The sequence below is a fragment of the Pongo abelii genome, chromosome X (genome assembly GCF_028885655.2).
Source record: "Pongo abelii isolate AG06213 chromosome X, NHGRI_mPonAbe1-v2.0_pri, whole genome shotgun sequence".
NCBI lineage: Eukaryota > Metazoa > Chordata > Mammalia > Primates > Hominidae > Pongo > Pongo abelii.
In genome coordinates, this window is record NC_072008.2 from 102,791,624 (window position 1) to 102,815,693 (window position 24,070).

The 24,070-nt window shown below is 35.5% G+C and overlaps 1 protein-coding gene across 7 annotated transcripts in view; it reads left to right on the top strand.

The window, feature by feature from the left end:
- Positions 1 to 24,070, top strand: part of DIAPH2 (diaphanous related formin 2) — a 905,937-nt gene that overhangs the window by 445,208 nt on the left and 436,659 nt on the right. For all 7 annotated transcript variants that reach the window (XM_054544831.2, XM_054544832.2, XM_054544829.2 and 4 more), the window contains one exon: positions 16,297 to 16,426. In XM_054544831.2, the coding sequence (XP_054400806.1) occupies positions 16,297 to 16,426 (130 nt within the window). The remainder of the gene's footprint in view (positions 1 to 16,296; positions 16,427 to 24,070) is intronic.

Below are 24,070 nucleotides of genomic sequence, written 5' to 3' on the forward strand. Positions count from 1 at the left end.
GCGGGTGGATCACGAGGTCAGGAGTTCAAGACCAGCCTGGCCAAGATGGTGCAATCCCGTCTTTACTAAAAATACAAAAATTAGCCGGGCGTGGTGGTGGGCACCTGTAATCCCAGCTACTTGGCAGGCTGAGGCAGAGAATTGCTTGAACCCGGGAGGCAGAGGTTGCAGTGAGCCAAGATCATGCCACGGCACTCCAGCCTGGGTGACAGAGCATGACTCCGTCTCAAAAAAAAAAAAAAAAAAAAAAGAAGAATGCAAACTAAGAATTACCAAATTATATTCCTTATCTTCTACCAATAATAAGCGTTAAAAAGTCAACCATATATATTTGTGTATAGAACTGTAATGAAGGGTATAATTTGTTTTCTGTAGAGAACTCACCTATGGCTTAGTTTTTGACTCATTAAATACAGATACATTTTCAGGAAATAAGAAAATTAATGCCTCTATATTTTCTTTCATTTTAAAAAAATTATCCTTATACAGTAATACAAAAAAAGTAATCAAATTAATGCTGTGTCACAGCTATACTTGTTGAAGTCATTGTGACTAAACAATAATAGATACAGTTAACGGTTGAATAGTATAACTGGCAGAGATGAATACTCCTCTAGTTTACAAAAATACATTTTTTTTTTGTTCTTGATGAATACCCCATGTATCAGGAGCAGCAATAAGCATTTTCAGTGCTAGAGCAGACAAAAAATGATGATTTATGGAACTAACTGTAGGTCTTACTTAGTTCACCATGAAGCCTGTTTTCATAGAGGATTTAAATGAACCCAGCTGGCTTAGTGTTCTGTGACTTGCTATAGTCGTTTTCTGAGTATAATCTTATGACTGATTTTGTAATTCTCACAGTAGGGGAAAGTTGACAACATGAATGGCATTTCGTGAATATAATTAGAAAGTCTGAAAACAAAGGCTTTTTTATTCTATAAAAGCTCTGTTCGAAGGAGATTTTGACCCTGTATGAGACTGTTCCAAAAACATAGCTACCATGACTAAGTTTGACCAGTCATCTTACAAGCTGATTTTCCTGTTAAATGAAGCCTTCCTAGTGAAGGCATTGCACAACCTTAACAAGGAGAGCTCATGTCCATGGAAGGAAGTTTATAAAGTAGCAGTTGATACTAAAATAAAGCTCTGTGATAATTTTAGAGAATCTAAGAATTATTTATATACATTTAACGACTTTTTAGTGAGTATTTGTGCAGCAAGTTGGCCACATTTATTGAGCCTTTACTCTCTGTGGAACCTTGTGCTAGATGCTTTGCGGGGATAAAGAGAAGTAAAACATACATCTCCAGTCCTTGAGGAGCTTATGAGCCAGATGCCAGATATAGAACATTGTAATGCTAAAGCAAGAGACAGGGAGAAGTGTGTGTGGGGACAGGCAAATGGATTTTATAGAATAGCACACATGAAAAATAAATTATGTTGCTCATAAACACTGGCTAACTAACCACAAGACAAGAAAGTGCATACTCTGTTAGATGATATCTATACTGTAAAGCTGCTCCACTTCTTTGGAAAGGAAGGAAAAAACAATTCCAGCCCCATTTCCAAGATGTACTTTTCTTCTCTTCCCCAAACAATGTCTTCAGTTTTGCTTTTCCTGCCTTCCGTCATGGGGGCAAGCACAAAGCCTTGCCATTCATTATTTTCTTATCTTTTATTCTTTTTTGAATTTTAAATCTGAATTATCAGAATGCTCTCTTCCCTTTTATGCTACAATAAGAGTATCTTTAAAACTGCTTCTCAAGTTCCTAACATCTTTCTACATATAGTTAAATATTAGTATTTTAAATTTTTTGGATAAAATCAATACCTGTTCAAAAACAATAGTATACTGGTACTACTTATAACTATTGTATGTCTGTACCCCTCCCAATTCACTAATTAGTCACAAAAGTCAAATAATTTCTTTTTTTGCCAGAGGATATCATGAGATTGTCTAGATAAATAAGAATGAAGAAACTTGTTATTTAATGTTCAGTATGAGGGATCACTCCAGGATGCAAGTAACCTACTATGAGGAAATATAAGCTTTTCAGAGGCTATTTAGGGAAAGGATCTCAATATTCAGATTTAAGCAACTAGCTAGGTATACATATTAAAACAGAATCCTCTACTTAGAAACCTGTGCTGAGGGAAGTGGAAAAGTATTGTAAGTTATATTCAAAGACTTGGGGACAGATGCACATGCTTGATTCCAAGGATATTTCATCAATCACAGCCTGGCCCATTCAGATCAATTTATGCTTCCAAATTTCAGCTTTCATAAAGTGTACGAGAAAGGCTAGGGTACTCATTGATTTCTTAAAGCATCTTCTTAGGACTTTGTTTGTTGTATTGTTATTTTGTTAGAAGTAAAATGTATTCATGGTCAAGAGAGACTTGAACCTAACCTATAATTTCTTGTAGTAACTTTACTGAGGTTTTTAACTGACATACTATAAAATTTACTCATTTTAGGCCAGGTGCGGTGGCTCACGCCTATAATCCCAGCACTTTGGGAGGCTGAGTCAGGCAGATCACTTGAGCTCAGGAGTTCGAGACTGGCCTAGGCAACATGGCAAAACCCCATCTCTACCAAAAATAGAAAAGATTAGCTGAGTGGGGTGGTGCGTGCTTGTGGTCCCAGCTACTTGGGAGGCTGAGGTGGGAGGATTGCTTGAGCTTGGGAGGTGGAGGTTGCAGTGAGCCAAGATTGCGCCACTACACTCTGCCTCAGAGACAGAGTGAGACTGTTATAAGAAAGGGGTCCTGATCCAGACCCCAAGAGAGGGTTCTTGGATCTTGCACAAGAAAGAATTCAGGGTGAGTCTGCAGTGCAAAGTGAAAGAAAGTTTATTAAGAGAGTAAAAGAATGAAAAATGGCTACTCCATAGACAGAGCAGCCCTGAGGGCTGCTGGTTGCCCATTTTTATGGTTATTTCTTGATGATATGCTAAACAAGGGATGGATTATTCATGCCTCCCCTTTTTAGACTGTACAGGATAACTTCCTGACATTGCCGTGGCATTTGTAAATTGTCATGGCGCTGGTGGGAGTGTAGCAGTGAGGACAACCAAAAGTCACTCTCATCGCCATTTTGGTTTTGGTGGGTTTTGGCCGGCTCCTTTACTGCAACCTGCTTTATCAGCAAGGTCCTTATGACCTGTATTTTGTGCTCACCTCCTATCTCACCTGTGATTTCGAATGCCTTAACCATCTGGGACTGCAACCCAGTAGGTTTCAGCCTAATTTTACCCAGCTCCTATTTAAGATGGAGTTGCTCTGGTTCACATGCCTGTGACAAGACCCCATCTGAACAAAAAATTTACTCACTTTAGGCATACAGTTAGATGAACTTTGTTGTTTGTATACAGCTTTGGAACCTCCACTGCAATCAACCAGCGTGGTTTCCTCATGCCCCTGCGCAGTGGATCCCCACTCCTAGCTCGAGACAATTGCTGATTTGTTTTAAATCACCATGGTTTCGCCTTCTTCTAGAATTTCATATGAATGGAATCATACAGTAATAGAGCTTTTGTGTTACTTTGTGTTGTTAGTGACTTATTTCACTTAGTGTAAAGTTGTGGCATGTATTGGTAGTTCATTGTTATTTTGGGGTAGTATTCCATTGTATGGCTGTGCCACATTTTGTACATCTGTTCATCAGCTGATGGACAGTTGGGTTGTTTCTAAATTTTCTATTATACTTGTTGCTATCATCATTTATGTATAAATTCATTTATCTTGGGTAAATACCTAGGAGTGGGAATCCTGGGTCATACAGAAAGTATAGTTTTAATTTTAAGAGATGCTGTTTTTCAAAGTGTCTATACCATCTTTTCTTTTCTTTTTCTCTTCTTTTCTTTTTTCTTTTCTTTTCTCTTTCTTGTCTTGCTCTGTCACCCAGGCTAGAGTGTAGTGGTGCAATCTCAGCTCACTGCAACCTCTGCCTCCTGGGTTCAAGCAATTATCCTGCCTCAGCCTCCCGAGTAGCTGAGACTACAGGCGCACACCACCACGCCCAGCTAATTTTTGTATTTTTAGTAGAGATGAGGTTTCACCATATAGGCCAGGGTGGTCTCGAACTCCTGACCATGTGATCCACCCGCCTCGGCCTCCCAGAGTGCTGGGATTACAGGCATGAGCCACCGCTCCTGGCCATCTACCATTTTTCATTCATATTTATGATTAAATTAAACCACAATGATGGATTTCATATTTGGACTATATGAATATATATTAAAAGATATCTCGTATTTATGAGACTGGCAAAAAATGTTAAATTCTGTTAATATAAAGTAGAGGTAAGAATAAGGGACAAAGGGAACTAATGGTGAGAGTATAACTTGCTAAATTCATTTTGGAAAACAATTTGGTACTATCAAGAAATGTTAAACCATACGCAGAAATGCCCTTTCTAGTGTATACGCTAGATAAACTCTTAGGTAAGGACCCTGGAGACATATACAAGAATGATCACATAATCAAATAACACTATCAACAGAGTGAAAAAAAGGCAACCCACAGAATGGGGGAATATGTTCGTAAATAATATATTTGATAAGTGATTGATATCCAGAATGTATAAGGAACTCCCACAACTCAACAACAAAACAACTCAGTTCAAAAATGGGTAAAGGAATTGAATAAATATTTCTGCAGAGAAGATAAACAGATGGCCAATAAACATAGGAAAAGATACTTAACACCACTAATCATTAGGAAATTGCAAATCAAAACCGCAATGAAATAACACTTCAAACATACTATGATGGCTACTATCAAGAAAACAGAAAGCAGCAAGTATTGGCAAGGATGTGGAGAAATTTGAACCCTTATGCATTGCTGGTGGGAATGTAAAATGGTGCAACCAATGTAAGAAATAGCATGGCAGTTACTACAAAAATTAAATGGAATTACCATATGATCCAGCAATTCCACTTCTGGGCATATACATAAAAGAATCAGAAGCAGGGACTACAGATGATTGCATACCAAATTCATAGCAGCATTATTCATAGTAGCCAAAACATGGAAACAACCCAAATGTCCATTGAGTGATGAATGGATAAACAAAGTGTGGCACATATACAATGGAATACTGTTCAGCCTTTAAAAGGAATGAAACTCTGGTATATGTTATAATATGAATGAATCTCCGTGATGTTATGCTACATGAAATAAGCCATATGAAGAAGGACAAATACTATATATTCCACTTATATGAGGTACCTAGAATAGTCAAATTTGTAGAGACAAAAAGTCTTTGTTTACCAAGGGTTGGGGGATAAGGCAGATGGGGAGTTAATGTTTAATGGGTAACAGTTTCAGTATAGGATGATTAAAACGTCCTGGAGATGGATAGTGGTGATGGTTGCACAACAGTGTGAATGCACTTAACCTCACTGAACTGTGTGCTTAAAAATGGTTAAAGGCAAGCATGGTAGCCCACACCTATAATCCCAGGGCTTTAGGAGACTGAGGCAGGATTGCTTGAAGCCAGGAGTTTGATAGCAGCCCGGATAATATAGCTTGTAATCTCAGCACTTTGAGAGGCCGAGGCGGGCGAATCACTTGAGCCCAGGATTTTGAGACCAACCTGAGCAACATGGCAAAACCCCGTCTCTACAGAAAAATACAAAAATTAGCACGGTATGGTCGTGGGTGCCTGTAGTCACAGCTACTCGGGAGGCTGAGGTACGAGGATTACCTGAGCCTGGGAGGTTGAGGCTGCAGTGAGCTGTGATCATGCCACTGCACTCCAGCCTAGGTTACAGTAAAATCCTGTCTCAAAAAAAAATAAATAAAAAAGTGTTCACAGCAGCATTATCTGTAATTATATCCAAAACAGCGATTCCCTCACACAAAAAAAATGGAAACCAGATACTGAAAATGTTCGATGAGATAATATGCCTAAAACTTATAATATTTATATGGTCAACTAATATACAGCATGGATGAATACAGCTAGAAACATCAACATGGTTAAATACCTCACTCTTAAACAGCTGCTCTTCAGTGCTGAATTCTAATTACGCTTTTGTAATATTCTGTGTCTTAGACCTTCAAAGTTTTTCATAAATAGCTAAAATCACTAATGTTAAGTGCCATTTAATGCCATTTATTAAAGGTTAAAACCTTTAAATGCAATTTATTATTTATTTACAGTGTATAGACAGAGCGAATGAGTCCTATGGACTCTTTTTGTACTAGTGACAATCTGAAGCTATGTACATAAAAAAAAATTATTCCATCTACTCTCAAACCTCATACATATAAAACAATTTAAGTAAAATGCTCATGACAATGAAAGTTAAAAGTTTTAGTTACATGCTTAACCCATGTCTGAGAAGAAACCATCTAACACCAACAAACATTCATACTTGTAAACTATTTCTATACCAATTTAAATAATTTGATTTTTATTAAAACTATTCTCAGAAGAATTTTTGTTTGTTAAGCCAACTATAGACAGGATGATTAAAAGCATATGAAAGTACCAGAACAGCTTTTCTTTGTATAGATATATTTCATTAATTGATTCCGGCCTTTCCTAAAACCAGTGAGTACAAATGATGCTTAATTTGCCACTGGTCCTGGCAATGCAGGCTAATGCACATGCAGGTCATTCTCCTTGGATAAGTGGGGCTAGAAGGGAAAATGCTGAGAAGGGGAGCAGGAAGGGCAGGAAACAGAATTTGTCTTGTCTAAGAAACTTAACAGCACAAATGCCCTGCTGGTCCGGAAGGTGGCAATTGAGATGAATCCTTATTCCATTTAATGTTGTCACGGTTTCAAGTTTAAGCTCTCCTTTCACAGATTGCTACCATAAATTAGGCTAACAAGTGTAAAACTTTTAATTTGCTTGACTATACAATTGATATTATCTGTTTCCTTTTGGTTGGAAATATCATTATAATACCAAAGTAAAGGGTGTAAAAAAGGGACTATCAGGCCTACATAAAGGATGAAGACCTCTTTCTACTGTAAATTACATTTGGCTGAATTAGCGTCAGCCCTAGTCACGTAGTGCCCAGAAAAGCATTTTTGGTGACAGATTTAGAAATAAAGCTGGGAAAACATGTATTAAACCTGTCTGGTCATAGCTACAGAACTAATGTCTTTATGGTAATTGCAATCCTTAAAAATACATTATCTTTTTCAATGTTACTGCAGTGTGTGGTGGTATTGAAGAAAGCAATAATTTGTAAACAACCCTTGGCAGAGGGCACAGAACTTAATTTTGTTTAAATAAAGGAGGCTAACATTAGAATTCATGTGCTGTATCAAGACTGGCAAGCAGTAGTAGCTGTTTTGATATATGCACTGGAGCATTCGTGATTGCTTAAATATTAACTGTTCCATGAATATACAAATATAATAGGGAAAAAGGAAGCCATGATTAAGGAAAATTTTCACTAAAAGAAATAAAGTTGAATTATTTGACTGTACTGGTAGGTTAGATGGTTTTATTCCATTGACTCAACCAGATCTCTTCACTGAGTTTCAGTATTTCTTTTCAAGGACAATTATATATGTGTATTGTGTGATGTTGCTATGTGTTAGGAATGTTTCCTTGACACAGAAGGATTAGGCAATTTTTTTTTTTTCCTGAATACAGCACCTGTTGATAAGTTTGCTGAAGTTCATGTGGCCATTCATGTAAATCCAAAAGGAAAGGGGGGAGATCCAAAAGGGCTTCCTTCAGATACTCTATAGATTTGAACTTTTATCTCACATTTAAGTTTTAATATGCTTTAAAGATAGTCTTCCTTTAATGTGTGCAGAAACATTTCCTTTAGTGATATCCATGCTCCTTTACTACTTCATTTCTTATACTGTTTATGCAAAAATCAGTTTTTGTCTCAGAGCAGTTTACACTCTGCAGCAATTCGTGCAAGAAAACCAGGTGCTCCTCCCACACATTCTTGCATGTTTCCAGAAGAGAACTAACTGTTTTGTTTTTTCTTTTTTCTTTTTTTTTCTTTGAGATGGAGTTTCGCTCTTGTTGCCCAGGCTGGAGTCCAGTGGCAGGATCTCGGCTCACTGCAACCTCCACCTCCCGGGTTCAAGTGATTCTCTTGCCTTGGCCTCCCAAGTAGCCGGGATTACAGGCATGTGCCACCAAGCCTAGCTAATTTTGTATTTTTAGCAGAGACGGGGTTTCACCACGTTGGTCAGGCTGGTCTCAAACTCCTGACCTCAAGTGATCCACCCAACTTGGCCTCCCAAGCTGCTGAGATTACAGGCGTGAGCCACTACATCCGGCCAAGAGAACTGTTTTCTGTGCCACTCTGCAATTGAGGTCAGGATTGTTTTGGGACAGGGAGCCAAGGTCCGCTGCTTTGTTCCTATATAATGTATGGTAACACATGAACCTAGCCCCATTCTCACTCTTGGTCTTCAACCCGAAATGAGTATGATGACAAATGAAATGCAGTATCAGCATATGCCAGGGCCATGGAGCAGGAATGAAGCTTCCTTCCTTGGTTGTCTTCTTTACATACACCTACCATAGTCTGATTTCATACATGTGAACTGTTTGGCATAGAGGTCAAGCAAGGCATTAGGTTATTTAGATACAAGAACTTTTATGGCAAGCACTGAAACCCGACGTCTGCAACTTACAATTTCAGAATCTGATTCAAACTTTCTGAGTAAATATCTAAGCAACAACGCAGATTTGCTTGAGCAGGAGTTGGAAGGCATGAATAATCTGCTAGGTTATCTCGTCCATCACTCTGATGATACGTAGTAGACAAGACATACTATAGCAGCATTTAAGTATTTTTTCAACACAGTTTTAGGTGAAGGTTGAAGGACAGTTTAGAACACTGAAGAGCAATGTATCTGGAATCTTCACAGCATGGAGCATACTGTTTGTCTCATCTACTTTTGGATAGGTAGCTGATAGGTTATGATACAAATCAGTCTCATTTTTATGTGAATTAATCAAGAACACTTAGAGAAATTCTGTCCTTCAGATGCCACAAATTGCTAGATAATTTCTCTCTTATTTTAAATTGACACTAAGCATTGAAAACACGTTGACACTTCAACTTTTTATATGTAAAAGCAGTTGTGAGAGGACCTAGGCAAGCTGTAGACAATTGCCAAGCATCTTCTCGCCTGGAAATTTATTTGAAAGTAGTCTAGTGTCTCCCTAGTGGCATGCATCAGAATCACCTAGAGGTGATATCAGAAGTTTTTCCCCTAGTATGTTCAAACTCAAATTGCTGGACCAAACTCTCAGAGTTTCTGATTTAGTTGATATGGAGATGGGCCCCCAAATTTGCATTTCTAACAAGTTCCCAGGTGATACTGATATTGCTGGTCCAGGGACCAGGGATTGAGAACCAATGAAGTAGCAAATGCTCATGAATTCTTGATTTTTCATTCTTATTTCTTCCGTTGCCTGATCCCTTCAAGCCTAATTATGCTGAACTTATTCGGGACAATAATTAGAATAACTTTTGTCACTAACCTCACCATTTTACAGCTGCCAGCTCTGCTGCCTCCTGTATTATCTGGTTATTATCCACAGTCAATATTTGGAATAAATTATTCGTTCACATTACCTCTTCTTTCTGACTACCCATTCCTTTTAATTTTGAATCCTTTGCACTGTATTCAAACAGTGCTTGAAGGTCACCAAAGATTAACAGCAAATCAGCCCTAATTATTTTTGGCCTGTCTAAAAAATTTATTCATTCAACATTTACTGAATAAAATTGATATAGTCCTCATTTTTAAGCAGTTCACAATCTGGTGGGTGAGACTAGTTGTGTACACAAAATTATATATTGTGGAATAAGTGCTATAACTAGAGTATATAGAAACCACTATAGGAGAACAAAGACAGAATTTAGTAGTTTTGCTTTGTTTTGTTTTGTTTTGTTTTGTTTTGAGACAGAGTCTCGCTCTGTCACCCAGGCTGGAGTGCAGTGGCGCAATCTCGGCTCACTGCAACCTCCACCTCCTGGGTTCAAGCAATTCTCCTGCCCCAGCCTCCTGAGTAGCTGGGATTACAGGCATGTGCCACCATGCCCGGCTAATTTTTGTTTTGTTTTGTTTTTTAGTAGAGATGGGATATCATCATGTTGGCCAGGCTGGTCTCAAACTCCTGACCTCAGGTGATCCGCCCCCCCCACCCCCTCTTGACCTCCCAAAGTGCTGGGATTAGAGGCGTGAACCACCACACCTGGCCCAGAATTTATTAATTCTATTCAGGGAAGTTGAGAAAGGCTTATTACTAGTAACTACAACTCTCCTTCCTTTCCACACGCATACCATCTTCATCACCCATGACAGTTCAATCCAGTAAGTAGATCTTAAATTCCAAGTGTGCATAAATTGCCGTACTTTGTTCTGGCACCAACACCTATTGAGTGTGGGAACTAGATCAAACAACTTATGAGCTCTATCTTATCTATAAAAATGGCATATTCATAACTAACTCACTGAATTGATTTTAGGATTTAAAAAAAAAAGCACTTATGAAAGTGCCTGAGTTATAGGCACATGATAGATAGGCAACAAATGTTGGTTCTCCTACCCCTTAAAAGAGAAATAGGATATTATCACCTGATGAAGGAAGAACAGTATGCCGAGGTCAGGAGGAACATAAGTAAATGGGTAGAAGTCTTCACCCATTTGTGCAGTCAACAAATACAGATAGAGTGCCTATTGTGTGCTACCCACTTTTATAGATGCTGAGTATATAAAAGTGAACAAAGAAGACAAGAAAACTCTGTACTTGTGTCCAGCATAGCTGAAGTGAGTGTGGGAACTTGAGAGAGGATAATAGCTAGAGATAAGATCACAACAGAGTAGGAGCCAGAGGGATTTTTAGTTTATAGTGATGGGAAGCTAAGGTAGGCTCTCATCACTTCTTATCTGGATGATGATGGTGCCCATGATAATATGCTATCTTATTCAATTCTGCAAACATGTCTATGAACATAGGTGCTTATCTAATGCTCATTTTATAGATAAGAAACCTGAGACATGGAGTATTCATGTAACTTGCCCAAGGTCATACAAGTAGTAAATGGTAGGGCCAAGGTTCGGACCTGGTTCTGTCTGAATCCAAAATCTATGCTTAATAATTATTCTGATTAGAAATTTGAACTTTATTACATGAGTTGTAAAGAACCATTTACTTTTTTTAAGGAAGGGAGTGACATGATCATATATATGTTTAAGAACCATAATTAGGCTAAATCATATAGGATAAAATGAAGCAAAGAGAATGGAATGGTTATGACCATCTTCTCATAGTGTATCTTCACATAGCTAACACTTCTGTTTAAAACTTGAGCTGCCATCCTTTTCCTAAAGCCAGTTCACTCTAGAGTTATTTCCCTTATTCGGGACATGATACAACATTCTTTTAATCATCGGGACTTAAAACTTTTGGAGTCTTTGATTTTTCCCCTTCCCTCATCTTAATATTCACTGACCAAGTCCTGTTTTTCCTTACAATCTCTCTTGAATTTGCCCTTTTTTTGTCTTTTCTACACATACCCTAGTTATCATTTTAAGTGTATCAGTCCTTGACATTTGCCACCAAATTATTCTCCTATGTCGTTTCTGTTCTATATCATTTTGTATTTTCTACTAAATTCTAAGCTTAAGGCCTCAAAAGTACCATGCATCATTTATCTCTTATCCCTGGTGTTCAGCACAGTCCTCAGCTCACGGTGGATTAATGAATGTACTTCTCCATTCATATTTGCTTTGCTCCTAACCTGCCTCCCCTAAAAAAATGTACAGTGCTCCATTTCCTGAGTGACAAATTATAACTTTATTCTGGCATTCACTTGCACCTAACTCTAGCAAATGTGTGTCCTGGAAAAGTCTGGACTTTGTAGTCAACCTCTGTGTGTGTGTGTGGTGGGGTCATATATACACACAGTTATACATATATACATATATATACATTTATATATGTATGTATGTATAGAATTAAATTTAGGAGTATTGCTCTATAGCCCACAAAAGTTGGAGTTTATGTAGAGAAGTATCTGCATTCGGAAACATTTATTGACTATCTAGTATTTTCTAACATCCTCCTAGGCACCGTGGATTCAAAAATATTACCAAAGCAAAGTCTCTAGCCATGTAAGAGCTCATATTGAGTGTGAGGGACTACTGTGTTGAAATGTTTACAGTGAATGAAGATGGCCAAAAAAAGTTATTAATTGCTTCTAAGATAGAGAAGTCTTCAGAAATGACATGGGAGTTGAGTAGTCTTGAAATATGAGTAGGTATTTTCTTGGCGGATAAAAAGGAACAAAAAGGAAGGGAGTCTACACAGAGAGAGCTGTTGGTGCAAAAGCACAGTGGCATGAAACCGCATGGTATGTTTAAGCAGTTGTAATCAGGCAGATAGCAGCAGGAGGCAGGTTAGAAAGGTAGACAAGAGTCAGCTCAAGGGAGGGTCTTGTATGCAAAATCAAGAACTTTTCTTTTCCAGCAGATGACAGGAGGCTTTGCAATGGATCTTTTGAATGGACTCTAATTACCATTGAGAAATTAAAGATTTGAAGAATAACATCTATGCGGTTAGGTTAAATTAACTGCAGTTGTTTATTTGGAGAACAGGACGGGAATGAGAAGGGAACTTTCACTCTGTGAGAGGTTGTTATGTACAGCATAGTGACCAGTTATTTTCAGTTCCCACTGAGGACAAAGCAAGAAGAAATAGGCTTACATCTCATCAGAAGGGAAAATTACCTACAGAAGGGGTCCTTCACAGAAAGATTGAATGTGACTGACGTAGGTCATTAAAATGTTGTCTGGGGCTCTCTGGCTGTGTGCTGGTTTCTGTGTACTCAAACAGCCCAATTTCAAAGACATGGCAATACTGAAGATTTTCAAGCTTGAATGAGGATATTTGGAATAAAGAAATTTCTTATGTGTCAATTAGTTATTGAGAAATTTTGCTGTATACCTAACTAAATTTTGGAGATGTATTTGAACATATAAAATATATGTAGTATCTTTCATAATATAGCATTTGTGTTTGCTTAGAAAAAGAAATGATCAGAATTAGCTATAGAAACACATGTCCTATTAAAGGTATTTTGTATTCATGTACCATTTTAGAAAGTTATTAAAGATTAGGTAGATAGAATTCAATTAAATTCAGTTATTAATCTTTATGTGTAACATTTATTGGTCAGATGATTACAATTAAAATTGCTGTATATGGTTTATTAACTGATTGTACCTGGTCAGTTAGTACAGTGACTCACTCTGTCTTATTTTCATTATCATCCGGTGGTAACTGAGCTTATTAAAATAATATAAAACTTTTTTTAGCTTTTTCAAATATTTCCCATTTCTAGAACTGCTGTTTGTGTTTTTATTGTTTGAAGATATATAAAAGAAGATTGTAGAGTGACCATTTTGTTCATCCTTTTGCATCTTATAAAAATAAGTCATATATGTCTCTCCCTGCCTGTCATGGCTGGAGAGAGGAAAAACACATACAGGGATGCAAAAAGGAACTTTGCTTCTGGCTAGAGCAAACCTTGAAATGCATACAGTATAACCACCACTAAGGCAATCTAGGCAACTATTAATTGGATATTTCATGTTAATGTAAAATTTTAACATGATTTCATATTAAACAGCTATCAAATGGAAATCAGTTCTATTTCTTAATAAACTAACTCAAACACTTTGGAAATGACTTGTACATAATCAGATTAGATTACTCTTGTTCTACCCCAAGAGATGTATATATCCAACTAGTACACTTAGAAGAGCAAATTATTGGATGAATGTCTTTAACCAGTAGAATTGATGTTCTTAGTTGCCTTCTGTGCTGACATTGAACAACACGATAGGGCCTGAGAGAGATACAATGGCTAATGTGTGAATGGCATAGACTTGGTAAGAGAGACTGAAGGCATGATATAAAGTAATTAAGCTTCAATAAGTAAAAAATATTTTCCATTATATTTTAATATTATATATATATTTTAAATAATTGGTCTAAGGTCTCTCACACATAGAGAAGGGTTTAAAAGACCACCCATTTGTCGTGATTTCCTGCCAGTTTGAACCATTAAAATGGTCTCTGTGTGTGAGTTTTTTTAAAAAAACAAAACAAATATTGCAATACATTAAGCAGTTTGTCTCCCAGACCAACTAAGATACTTCTCAACTTGACAAGACAGACATTTGGCCATGTTTGCCCATGCTTTGAAGGGAATATTATGATTCTAAAAGAAATACATGCATAGTCTGTCTAAAAGTCTTTATCATTTCATCAAAGATACTAATACATTTAACTGATGTTGTGCTTTATCTTTTTAAAATGTAACCATTAACTCTTCTAAATTTTGTAACAAATTAAATTGTTAATGGACCAGATACTGAATAAATATTTATTAATAAATACAATTTTTGAAAATTAAGCACTTATGCCAAAAACTGAAATGTTTTTTAATACAAAACAATCTAACACATGTGACAAAGAAAAAAAATCACCCATAAAATTGACATATGAGCACAGTGCTATTTTTCTATTTTTATATTTCCTTTCCAGTGTTAGCCGTGTGCATTTTATTGTAAACTATAATGTACTTGTACAATTTGATGTCCTAAAAAACTAGGTGGGTTTTTGTTGTTTTGAATTGTGTTCTTTTTTTAAAAAAAAAAAAAATTGTTTTTGTCTCCAAAGAGTCCATAAAATACATGGGAATTTCCTTTCCTTTGGGAAGATGTACCTGCAATTTTTTCTAAGCACTTAATGTTTTCAGAATTTTAGGATTTAGGTAGTTAGTGAACTTCTAAGGAAAAAGAAAATGTTAATTTCCTTTTTATTTGGAATATCCGGCATACTCTTAAAAATGATGCACTGTGTAAACACATCATACGGTAATCCCAGGTAAAGACCTCTCTTTAGGAATGTGAGCTTCCCATTGATTCCTCTACAGCTGCTATCCTTACTTAAGAAAAATTGCCCTTAAGGTTTGTGTTGCTTTTTGTTCTTTCAGCTTGTCCTTGAGTTGTGTCATTTCTACCTTAAAGTACTTAAAAGTGTTTAGTGGATCAGCATGATAATGTAAAATTTTAAATATTTTTCCTATGTGGGATAAAGTAATCCCAGAAATTTTGAAAGAAATCATTGTGACCTCTTGAACTATCAACATTATGCCTCCTGTGGCTGTTTGGTTGTTCGGAACCTTGAGACTAATATTTCTTCTAAGTTGTTTACATCATTGAGATGTAAATGGTTGTTAAAAACCTGTAGAACAAAACAGATCCAGTGTGGGCCTGATTTATTAAATGCTGTGTTTTTCTTTCTTGGTCACTAAAACAATAAGGATTAATTTACTCTGTAATTACCTAAATATCCTGTACAGCCTTTTCATAAACCTGTTTGTGAAAAATACTCATTTATTCTAAGCAGAGTAATCCTTGAAGCTAAAAACTCCAAATCAGTATGAACATCAGTGGACAAACCCATCGTCTAAGGATTATAGAATTACAACATCCAATAGAATGAGAAAACTTGATACTTTATGCTGTATTTATGCTTTGTTTCTAAGTAAATCCTTGATTTTATTTGCAGCTTAGTCTAGCATGAGAATTATATTAAAGCACTAGATTTTCTTTTTTTGTGTGTCCTGTGCTTTAAAGATTTTTACCATTCTAACTGTGGCATCTCTTTTGTTGTGTGTCTGAAAAGGAAATACAACATGTAAGCAAATAAAACTTTTCATATTATCAGGATTGTATGGTGAGATTTTTTTTAATAACTCAGGATAAGCACAACCTTGAGAATTCTTTTCTGATGGTCCATGCAAGTAGAGGAGGATAAAATGTGCTTGCTCCTTTACATTAATTTACATCAACAATGGCTAGAAATAAATATAATCTCACAAATGAATCTAACTTTTAAGAACATATTTTTGTAATAAAGCAAAGAACAGAATGATGATAAAATAAGCACACAGTAACTTGGGCTATTATCAGTACTTAAATGAATGTTCTTCTCTCATGAAAAGAATAGTTTATTTTGCCACAATAATTTAGACATTTTTGAAAATACAGATTAAGGTTTAATTTGGCACTTTTATTGGTCGTCTTACTTGCTTTTAAAATATGGAGGTCCTTTTAAAATCTAGAGCACTGCTGCTAGACCACATTAAGAACCTACCCCAAAGTTTTAAAAAGATTTTAAATGGGTTATAATGAATTCATTCATTTCACTTGTTTAAAAAAGTATGTATTTACTAAAAAATTACTAAAAAATGTGTTGTTGTTTTCTTCCAGATCAGAGATACTAAATCAGCGGATCAAAAAACAACCCTTTTGCATTTTATTGCTGACATTTGTGAGGAAAAATATCGAGATATCCTAAAATTTCCTGAAGAACTGGAACACGTAGAAAGTGCAAGCAAAGGTAATTGATTTATAACAGTTTTGAGATTATTTCTTGCCTATGTGGTTTAGATGGAACGATTAAAGAATCTGTAAACATTTTTCATAAAAGTATTTTTTATTTGTTTACTGATAAAAGAAAAGCAGGAAAGTAGTTTCCATTAGCTTATATTTGACAGCATACTACATTTTAATAACCTATTTTGTCTTACATCATTTTTTTACCACTGCTACGTTATTAAAGCTTTCATTTCTCTGATCAGATAATATGTTTGTACTTTCATTTGATAAACATTTCAGTGGATATTGTTTGCAAAGGAACCATACTATAGGGCTCTTGGTTATATGACAATGATTGTGAGAGTTTTTGGTTGAGTGTGGTTAAAATATAGTAAATGAGAAAAATGTCTGTATATATACATACGCACAAATGTGTTATAAAATAAGGATGCATGTGAGAAATGCTGCAGGAAAAGATAATGTCCTGTAGTCGAGATGAGGAGGAAAGTACTCTTGAATGGGTAGATAAGAGAAGGCTTCATGGAAGAGGTCAAAGGTGAAATATGAGATTAGGGTTTTACAGACATGGAAAAGAGGTTTGCTTTCCAGAGAGAAAACAACATGAGCAAGGCAAAGTGGCAGAATGTTTTAGGACAAATGAAGGGAATGGTTGACTCTAAGGCTGGAGCAGTAAGCTAGGTATCTCTGAGACTTCAATGTCAGGCTAAGGAGTCTAGTCTTGATGTGGTAAGCAGTACAGCGCCATTGGAGGGATAGAATAGACAAGCCATGGCTCCTGTGAGGAACAGGATGCTGGAAACAAAAATGTCTCTGAGATTTTAATTCAGGGTAATTAGCTTTGTCAGTAAGTATTATCTACTTTTGCAAGAGGTTGAAAAGTGAAAGAAAAGAAGATCAAGGAAACATTTGCTGAAGGTGAGATTATGTGCGTGAAGAAGTGCGTTTTCCCTCTTAGATAAGAGAAGTACACCATAAATCTTATATTTGAAATTGCACTGAAGTAATTTCATTCTGTAACTCTGAGGACTTTTGGTAAGGACTTCATGTATGTTTCTCAAGTTTCTTACAAGCCATATAAACCTGTTACTTTCCTTTTAAGTTAAAAATAGTGAATCTATAAAACCCAGAATATTCTTTGAATAACATTGTGCAGTGGTCATCTCAGCCGGTCGGGTATTGTCAATCAAATCCTCAACATATTTCTTTAATTTTACCGAGTTTGTATCATTTTGTGGTCCAAGGAGCAAACTAACACAAGAAGACAAACTATGATTATATTGTATTATTTATTTTCTTTCATTGTTTTCCAAAAATTGTGTAATATGCTGGAAAATTACACAAATTACAACTGTAATGGCAACTTTCTGGTAATAGCTCTTCTAAAGAATTTATCTTTGGATTTAAAAATACAGCTTTCTGACTAGAAGCATATTTACTAACATGTGGCTAATGTGAAATAGTAACATTTTAAACATTTGTAATGCAATTTGAAATATATATATATATATAGCACAAAAAAGACCAGTTATTAAATTAGCTCATTTTGTTGCTATTAATACTTTTTGATTGCCTTCTACCAGAATTTTTTTTCTAAGTTTTCTTTGTTCAACATGTATAATCAATTTTTACAACATTTTGGAAAGAAGTGTATCAATAATATATCTGTATGTACACAATGCCACACATGAAAATATATATATTTATATGTAATATATTTACTATACATAAATAAATATATACCACACACTTATATCAATCAACAGGTATTTATATATACCTCAATCAACAGTTATATATATGTTATATATAACCATAGGTATTTACATGTGATCCAGCAGTTCCACTACTAGGTATTTATCCAAAGAAAAAGAAATCAGCATATCAAAGGGATACCTGTACCCCATGTTTATTGCAACACTGTTCACAATAGGTAAGATATGAAATCAGCCTAGATGTCTATCAATGGATTAACGGATAAAGAAAATGTGGTGTATATACACAATGGAATACTATTCATCTGTAAAAAAGAAATAAATCCTCTCATTTGAAGTAACATGGATGGAACCGGAGGTAATTAAGTGAAATAAGCCAGGCACAGATAGACAGATATTGCATGTTTTTACTCATATGCAGGAGCTAAGAAGGTTGGTCTCATAGAGATAGAGAGTAGATTGATGCTTACCACAGGCTGGGAAAGGTGAAGGGTAGGGGGTTGAAGAGTGGTTGGTTAATGTGTATGAACATACAGTTAGGTGGAAGGAATAAGTTCTGGCCTGGTGCAATGGCTCACACCTGTAAGTTCAGCTAGTTGGGAGGCTGAGGTGGGAGGAACTCTTGAGGCCAGGAGTTTGAGACCAGCCTGGGCAGCATAGTGAGACCACCCCCATCAAAAAATTTTAAAAATTAGCCAGTTTCATGCTATTTGCAGAGGCTGAGGCAAGAGCATTCCTTGAGCCCAGGAGGCTACAGTGAGCTATGATCACACCACTGCACTCTAGTCTGGGCGACAGAGCAAGACCCTGTCTCTTAAAAACAATTAAAGAAAGAAATAATACGTCCTAATCTTTGATAGCAGAATAGATTGACTGTGGGTAGGAATGATATATTGTATCTTTCAAAATAGCTAGAAGAGAAGATTTGAAATATTCCCAGCACAAAGAAATGATAAATATTCAAGGTGGTGGATACCCTAAACACCCCAATTTAGTTATTACACATTCTATGCATGTAGCACTATATCACATGTACCCCATAAGTATGTACAAATATTATGTATCAATAAAAAACTTAAAAATATATATATTTATATATGTGTAGTGTATATATATATATTTCATATAGTTATGTAGTGAGACATTCAATAATATTGTACACTTTAGCCACTACTGCTACTGACAAAAGTAGATTGTAGAGCCCAGCCTTTTGAGTTAGACACTATAAATTTCTTTCTTTCTTTTTGTTTTTTTTTTTCCTTTGAAACGAAGTCTTGCTTTTTCGCCCAGGCTGGAGTGCGGTGGCACAATCTCGGCTCACTGCAACCTCCGCCTCCCGGGCTCAAGCAATTCTCCTACCTCAGCCTCCCAAGTAGCTGGGATTGCAGGCACACGCCACCATGCCCAGCTAATTTTTGTACTTTTTTAGTAGAGACGGGGTTTCACCATGTTGGCCAGGCTGTTCTCAAACTCCTGACCTTGTGATCCACCCGCCTCGGCCTCCCAAAGTGCTGGGATTACAGGCGTGAGCCACCACGCCGGGCCTGACACTATAACTTTCTAATCCTAGCTCTATTACCTACTAGTTCTATAACTTGAGCTAATAATTTAAACTTCTAAGATTTTGTTTACTCATCTGTAACATGAGAATAATAACAATGAGATTAAATTCGTTAACATAGGCATTGCATCCAGTAAAATGGTAGAGTTTATAGTTATGCTTGACACATAGTAAGTATGCAGCTGTTGCTGGACTACTACTACTGTAGTAGTAGTAGTAGTAGTAGTAGTAGTAGTATTGATATACCACTAAGGATATTATAGTTCTTTCTTTTGTCTTATTAGAAGGGAACAATCATAAAATATCTTATAGTTCCTCCAGTCTCAGTAAGTATGTATTATATTCAATTCTATTTGTTTGTTTCCTATTCCTGGGCTTTCGGTAAATCCTTTTATATATTTTTTTCTTTATTTTATTTTTCATTTTTATTTTTTGTAATATCACCAACTTCCTTTTTCCAATCCATTTCAAGAGCAAAATCTCTCTGCTCTATTTTGATTATTCCTGATTTTGTGCATTCTTCCTGCCAGTGTATTCAAAAGACTGTTGCCAAAAATCCTCTTCCTATATCACTGTTTGGGCCATAGCAATCCCTGTTCTCAAATTATTTTGACTAGTTATTTTTCTTTCCCTGTGAAATTCAGACTGAGAATTCTCAACTCAAAAAGATCTTAAGCACATTCTGCCTGCTTGCATCCCTCTTTCATTTCCTCCTAGTTCTCATTTCAGTATACCCAGACATATAGTCTCCTGAGCCATTTTTATTCCTTTATAATAATCCTGTCTCTGTGTACGATTTCATGCTGCATCCCCTGCCTGGAAATTTCACCTGCCCTGTACCGTAAGACAACTGACTGTCATTTGCCAAATCTCTGTTCAGAATCTATTTCCTTTTTCTTCGTCGTCTTTTTTTTTTTTTTTTTTACTAAAGCCTTAGGAGAAAATACTTTTTGTATTAGTCTGCAGGAAGAAATAAAGCATTGTAAAAGGTCAAGCCAATTACCTCTTATTTATATTTAAATACTTTTCCTTGGTATTTCAGTCTAACTTGTCTTGTTTAATTAACGTGCATTTCAGCCCTGTTTGAATCACATTTTATCACATTCAGGACTGTGTATAACATAGCAAAAAACAAAAATAGGTCAACACTATATAATTCATTTTATTTGATGATGGACTATCTCCTTGTAAAATGATCCCCTTCTCTTCAAAAACAAAAACAAAAGAGTGTCTTTGTTTTTTTTAAACTGGAGTGATATAGAGAAGAAAAAACTAATTCAGTTAATGAATTATATAGCTAATATTGAAAGAACAACTTGATTACTACCAATATCTTTTTCCATATTTTTGTGTTATTAGAACACACATACCTACTTTGATAGAGTAAGATCTTTTCTGTGTGGTATAGCAAATACCAAATTTATTTTAGTTCAGTACTAAAATTACAGACATCAACATTACTGGCAAAGGGGAAAAAAAATCACCTTGAAGTGAAAGGCAAACAAAAAGAAAGAAGTATGTGGGTTCCATGGAAAAAATTATATCATAATTACGTTTATTCCTTGTAAAACTAAGCTGCTAAAATTGTGTGCTCTTGGAAGATACAAAACTATGGTATAAACTTGGCATATTTTTCTAGACCTCTATAGCTCAAAGATAGTGGGGAAAAAAACATCATTTTTACATTAAAACAGATATGTATTATGGAGTAGAATTCAAAATCCACATTAATTTTTAAAATAAAACGGATGACATCAAAGAAATTTCCCACTTGTAGCAAATCCCTACAGGAGTATTTTCAGTCTTCTCTTCCATTAGGGGTACTTTGGTGGGAAAAGTTTATGAAGCATTGCCTGAAGAATTAGAGAGCAGTTTTGTTTTGGGTTAAGTTTACTTATTTATTTATTTAGTTTGTTATTCAGTTAGTTAGTGATTATTGCAGGGAAAAGGGAGGAAAGTACGCAAGGTGAGGGAAGAGAGTATATCACTTCCTTTTAAACATTGTCATAGGCCGTATGAAGTTCAGAAGCAAATTGTATAATGTAACTTTATTACCAGTAAAGTTAATAAAATAACATTGCTCTTATCATTTTATTCTTGGTTAAATTATAAATCTGTGGGTCATTTCATTCAAGATTGGCATATCAATTAGTCTTTAGAGAAAGAAAATGGTTGTTACAGAGACTTTGATGCCTTTAAAACATTGAATTTTTTTTTTTTTTTGGTGAACTACAATTATTTTTTCCCCAATGATTAATTTTAAAGTTTATATATATGTATGTATATGTACATATGTAAACTTATATCTAATAGATATATATCGTATAAAACATTGCTGATTTACTAGACATATTTGATGTCTTTTTTTCCCCCTGTGGCTATCACTTTAATTTTCAGCTTTAAGGATTTTTTACTGTTTGATTTAAAACCACTCCTGTTTTATAGGTTGACTCCAGGTATTAAACCACATGGTTAGTAAAGTTTAATTAAAGCTATTCTATTCAAAAGGGGGAAATTATATTAATGTATTTGAAGGTATTATTTATCCTGAGGTTTGCATAAATCCAAATTGGGTTTCACTTCTGTTAAGTTGGTGCCATCCTACAAGGTAAAAGCTAGTTAAGTTTCCTCTGAACAGTGCTAACTTTCTTATGAATTAAATAAATTATTATAATTTTAACAATCAACTATACCTTTTGATATCTGCCATGTTTCCATGTCATGTTAGTTACCAATTAGCTGTTTATCCACTCTGACTTTTTCACGGGATTAATAACAATGAAAGTTCTGATTAAAGGCAGTGTTATAGGGGAAAATCTATGGATTCATTCCATAGTAGTATTTCTTTTTTATATAAAAGAAAAAAGTAAAATAATAGCAAAGTTAAAAAGTTTGAGGGGAAGAAACATAAAAGACAAAACGATTCCAGAAACTCCACAGCTGGTTGAAGCTTTAGAGATTATCTAGTCCCTGCTAAAAGGGACCCAAGATGACATTTCATCCAAACTTATTTTACAGTTGAAGAAACTGAGATGCAGAATGGTAAAGGACTTGTCCACATTCACATAGCTGGGCAGTAGAGTCCATGTACATTTGGAGACCTTGTTTAGAGTTATTACGTATATTTCATCCACATTTTTACCTCCTTTGTGGTCGAAAATATGCAACAAAGACTCATGCTAACATACTGGAAAACATATAGAAAGTAGATGCTGACTAAATAAAAAACTTACTGGAAGTATAAATGCTACTTTCTCTGTAGTTGTCCATAATCTCTCTAGCTCCATTTTGATAGAATTAACCACTCCTTTCTCTGTGTCACAGCAGCCGTTTAGCGTTATTGGTAATAGAGCACATACCACATTTGCACTTTTTATTTAATTATTTGCTTCTATCTGTACCTCCTATTGAGTTTCTTAGTGACAAAGACTGTATTCTTTTTGTCCTTACAATCTCGGTGCTATCATAGCACCTCAGTCGGAGGGGTTCAATCTATGGCCATACCAACCTGAATGCACCTGATATTGGAAGCTAAACAGGGTCCTGCCTGGTCAGTTCTTGGAAGGGAGATAGAAGTGCTCAATAAATGCTTATTAAATTGAGTTAATTGCATATCATTTTAGTACAGCAGTCATATTTCAAAATAAGACGTTGTGGGAAGTTGACAAATAGTAACAGTCTGAAAATTACTGTTCACTGTAAATTCGAGAGGAGAAACAAGGTAAATTAGAATAAGGAGGACACCGGTATTTAACAATATTTCCTAGTCCACACTTTGCTTCTTCAAGGGAAATGGTGAAATTGGAAACAATTTGTTAATAATGGGAAGGACCTAAACTTATGGACGCCACCAAACCACAAAAGTTTATGGTGAACAGTAAGGACCAAGTCATAGGACCTAATGGGAGTGACTGTCTCAATGTAAAATGTAACTAACTGCTGAAACATCTATGTTTAATACCTGGAAAAAAAATTTCATATGTCTACTATTAGTTTCATTGAAAAATCTTTGAGTTTTTTAATAATCTATTAAACAAAAATCTGTGGAACAAAATCCTGTTTTTAGAGCGTTTAACTTTTACTTATAGTGACTTATAGGACCTAAGATGCAAGAAAGTATTAAACTAAGGTTTCCTAACAGATTTAAACTTTGAGTTATAATCTAACTTTTTAGAAGCGTGGAATGATAATATACCAGTGTGACAAAATGTTAGTAGAATTGACCTTACTTAAATCTTAGCAGCCTGAGTAAAACTGAGTATACATATTACTACATTATTTTAATTAAAATGTTAACTTGTTTGTTCAGCTTTCTTTGGATTTTTTTCACATATAGGATTTCAAGTAACTTAAACAATTTTTGCTGAACGAA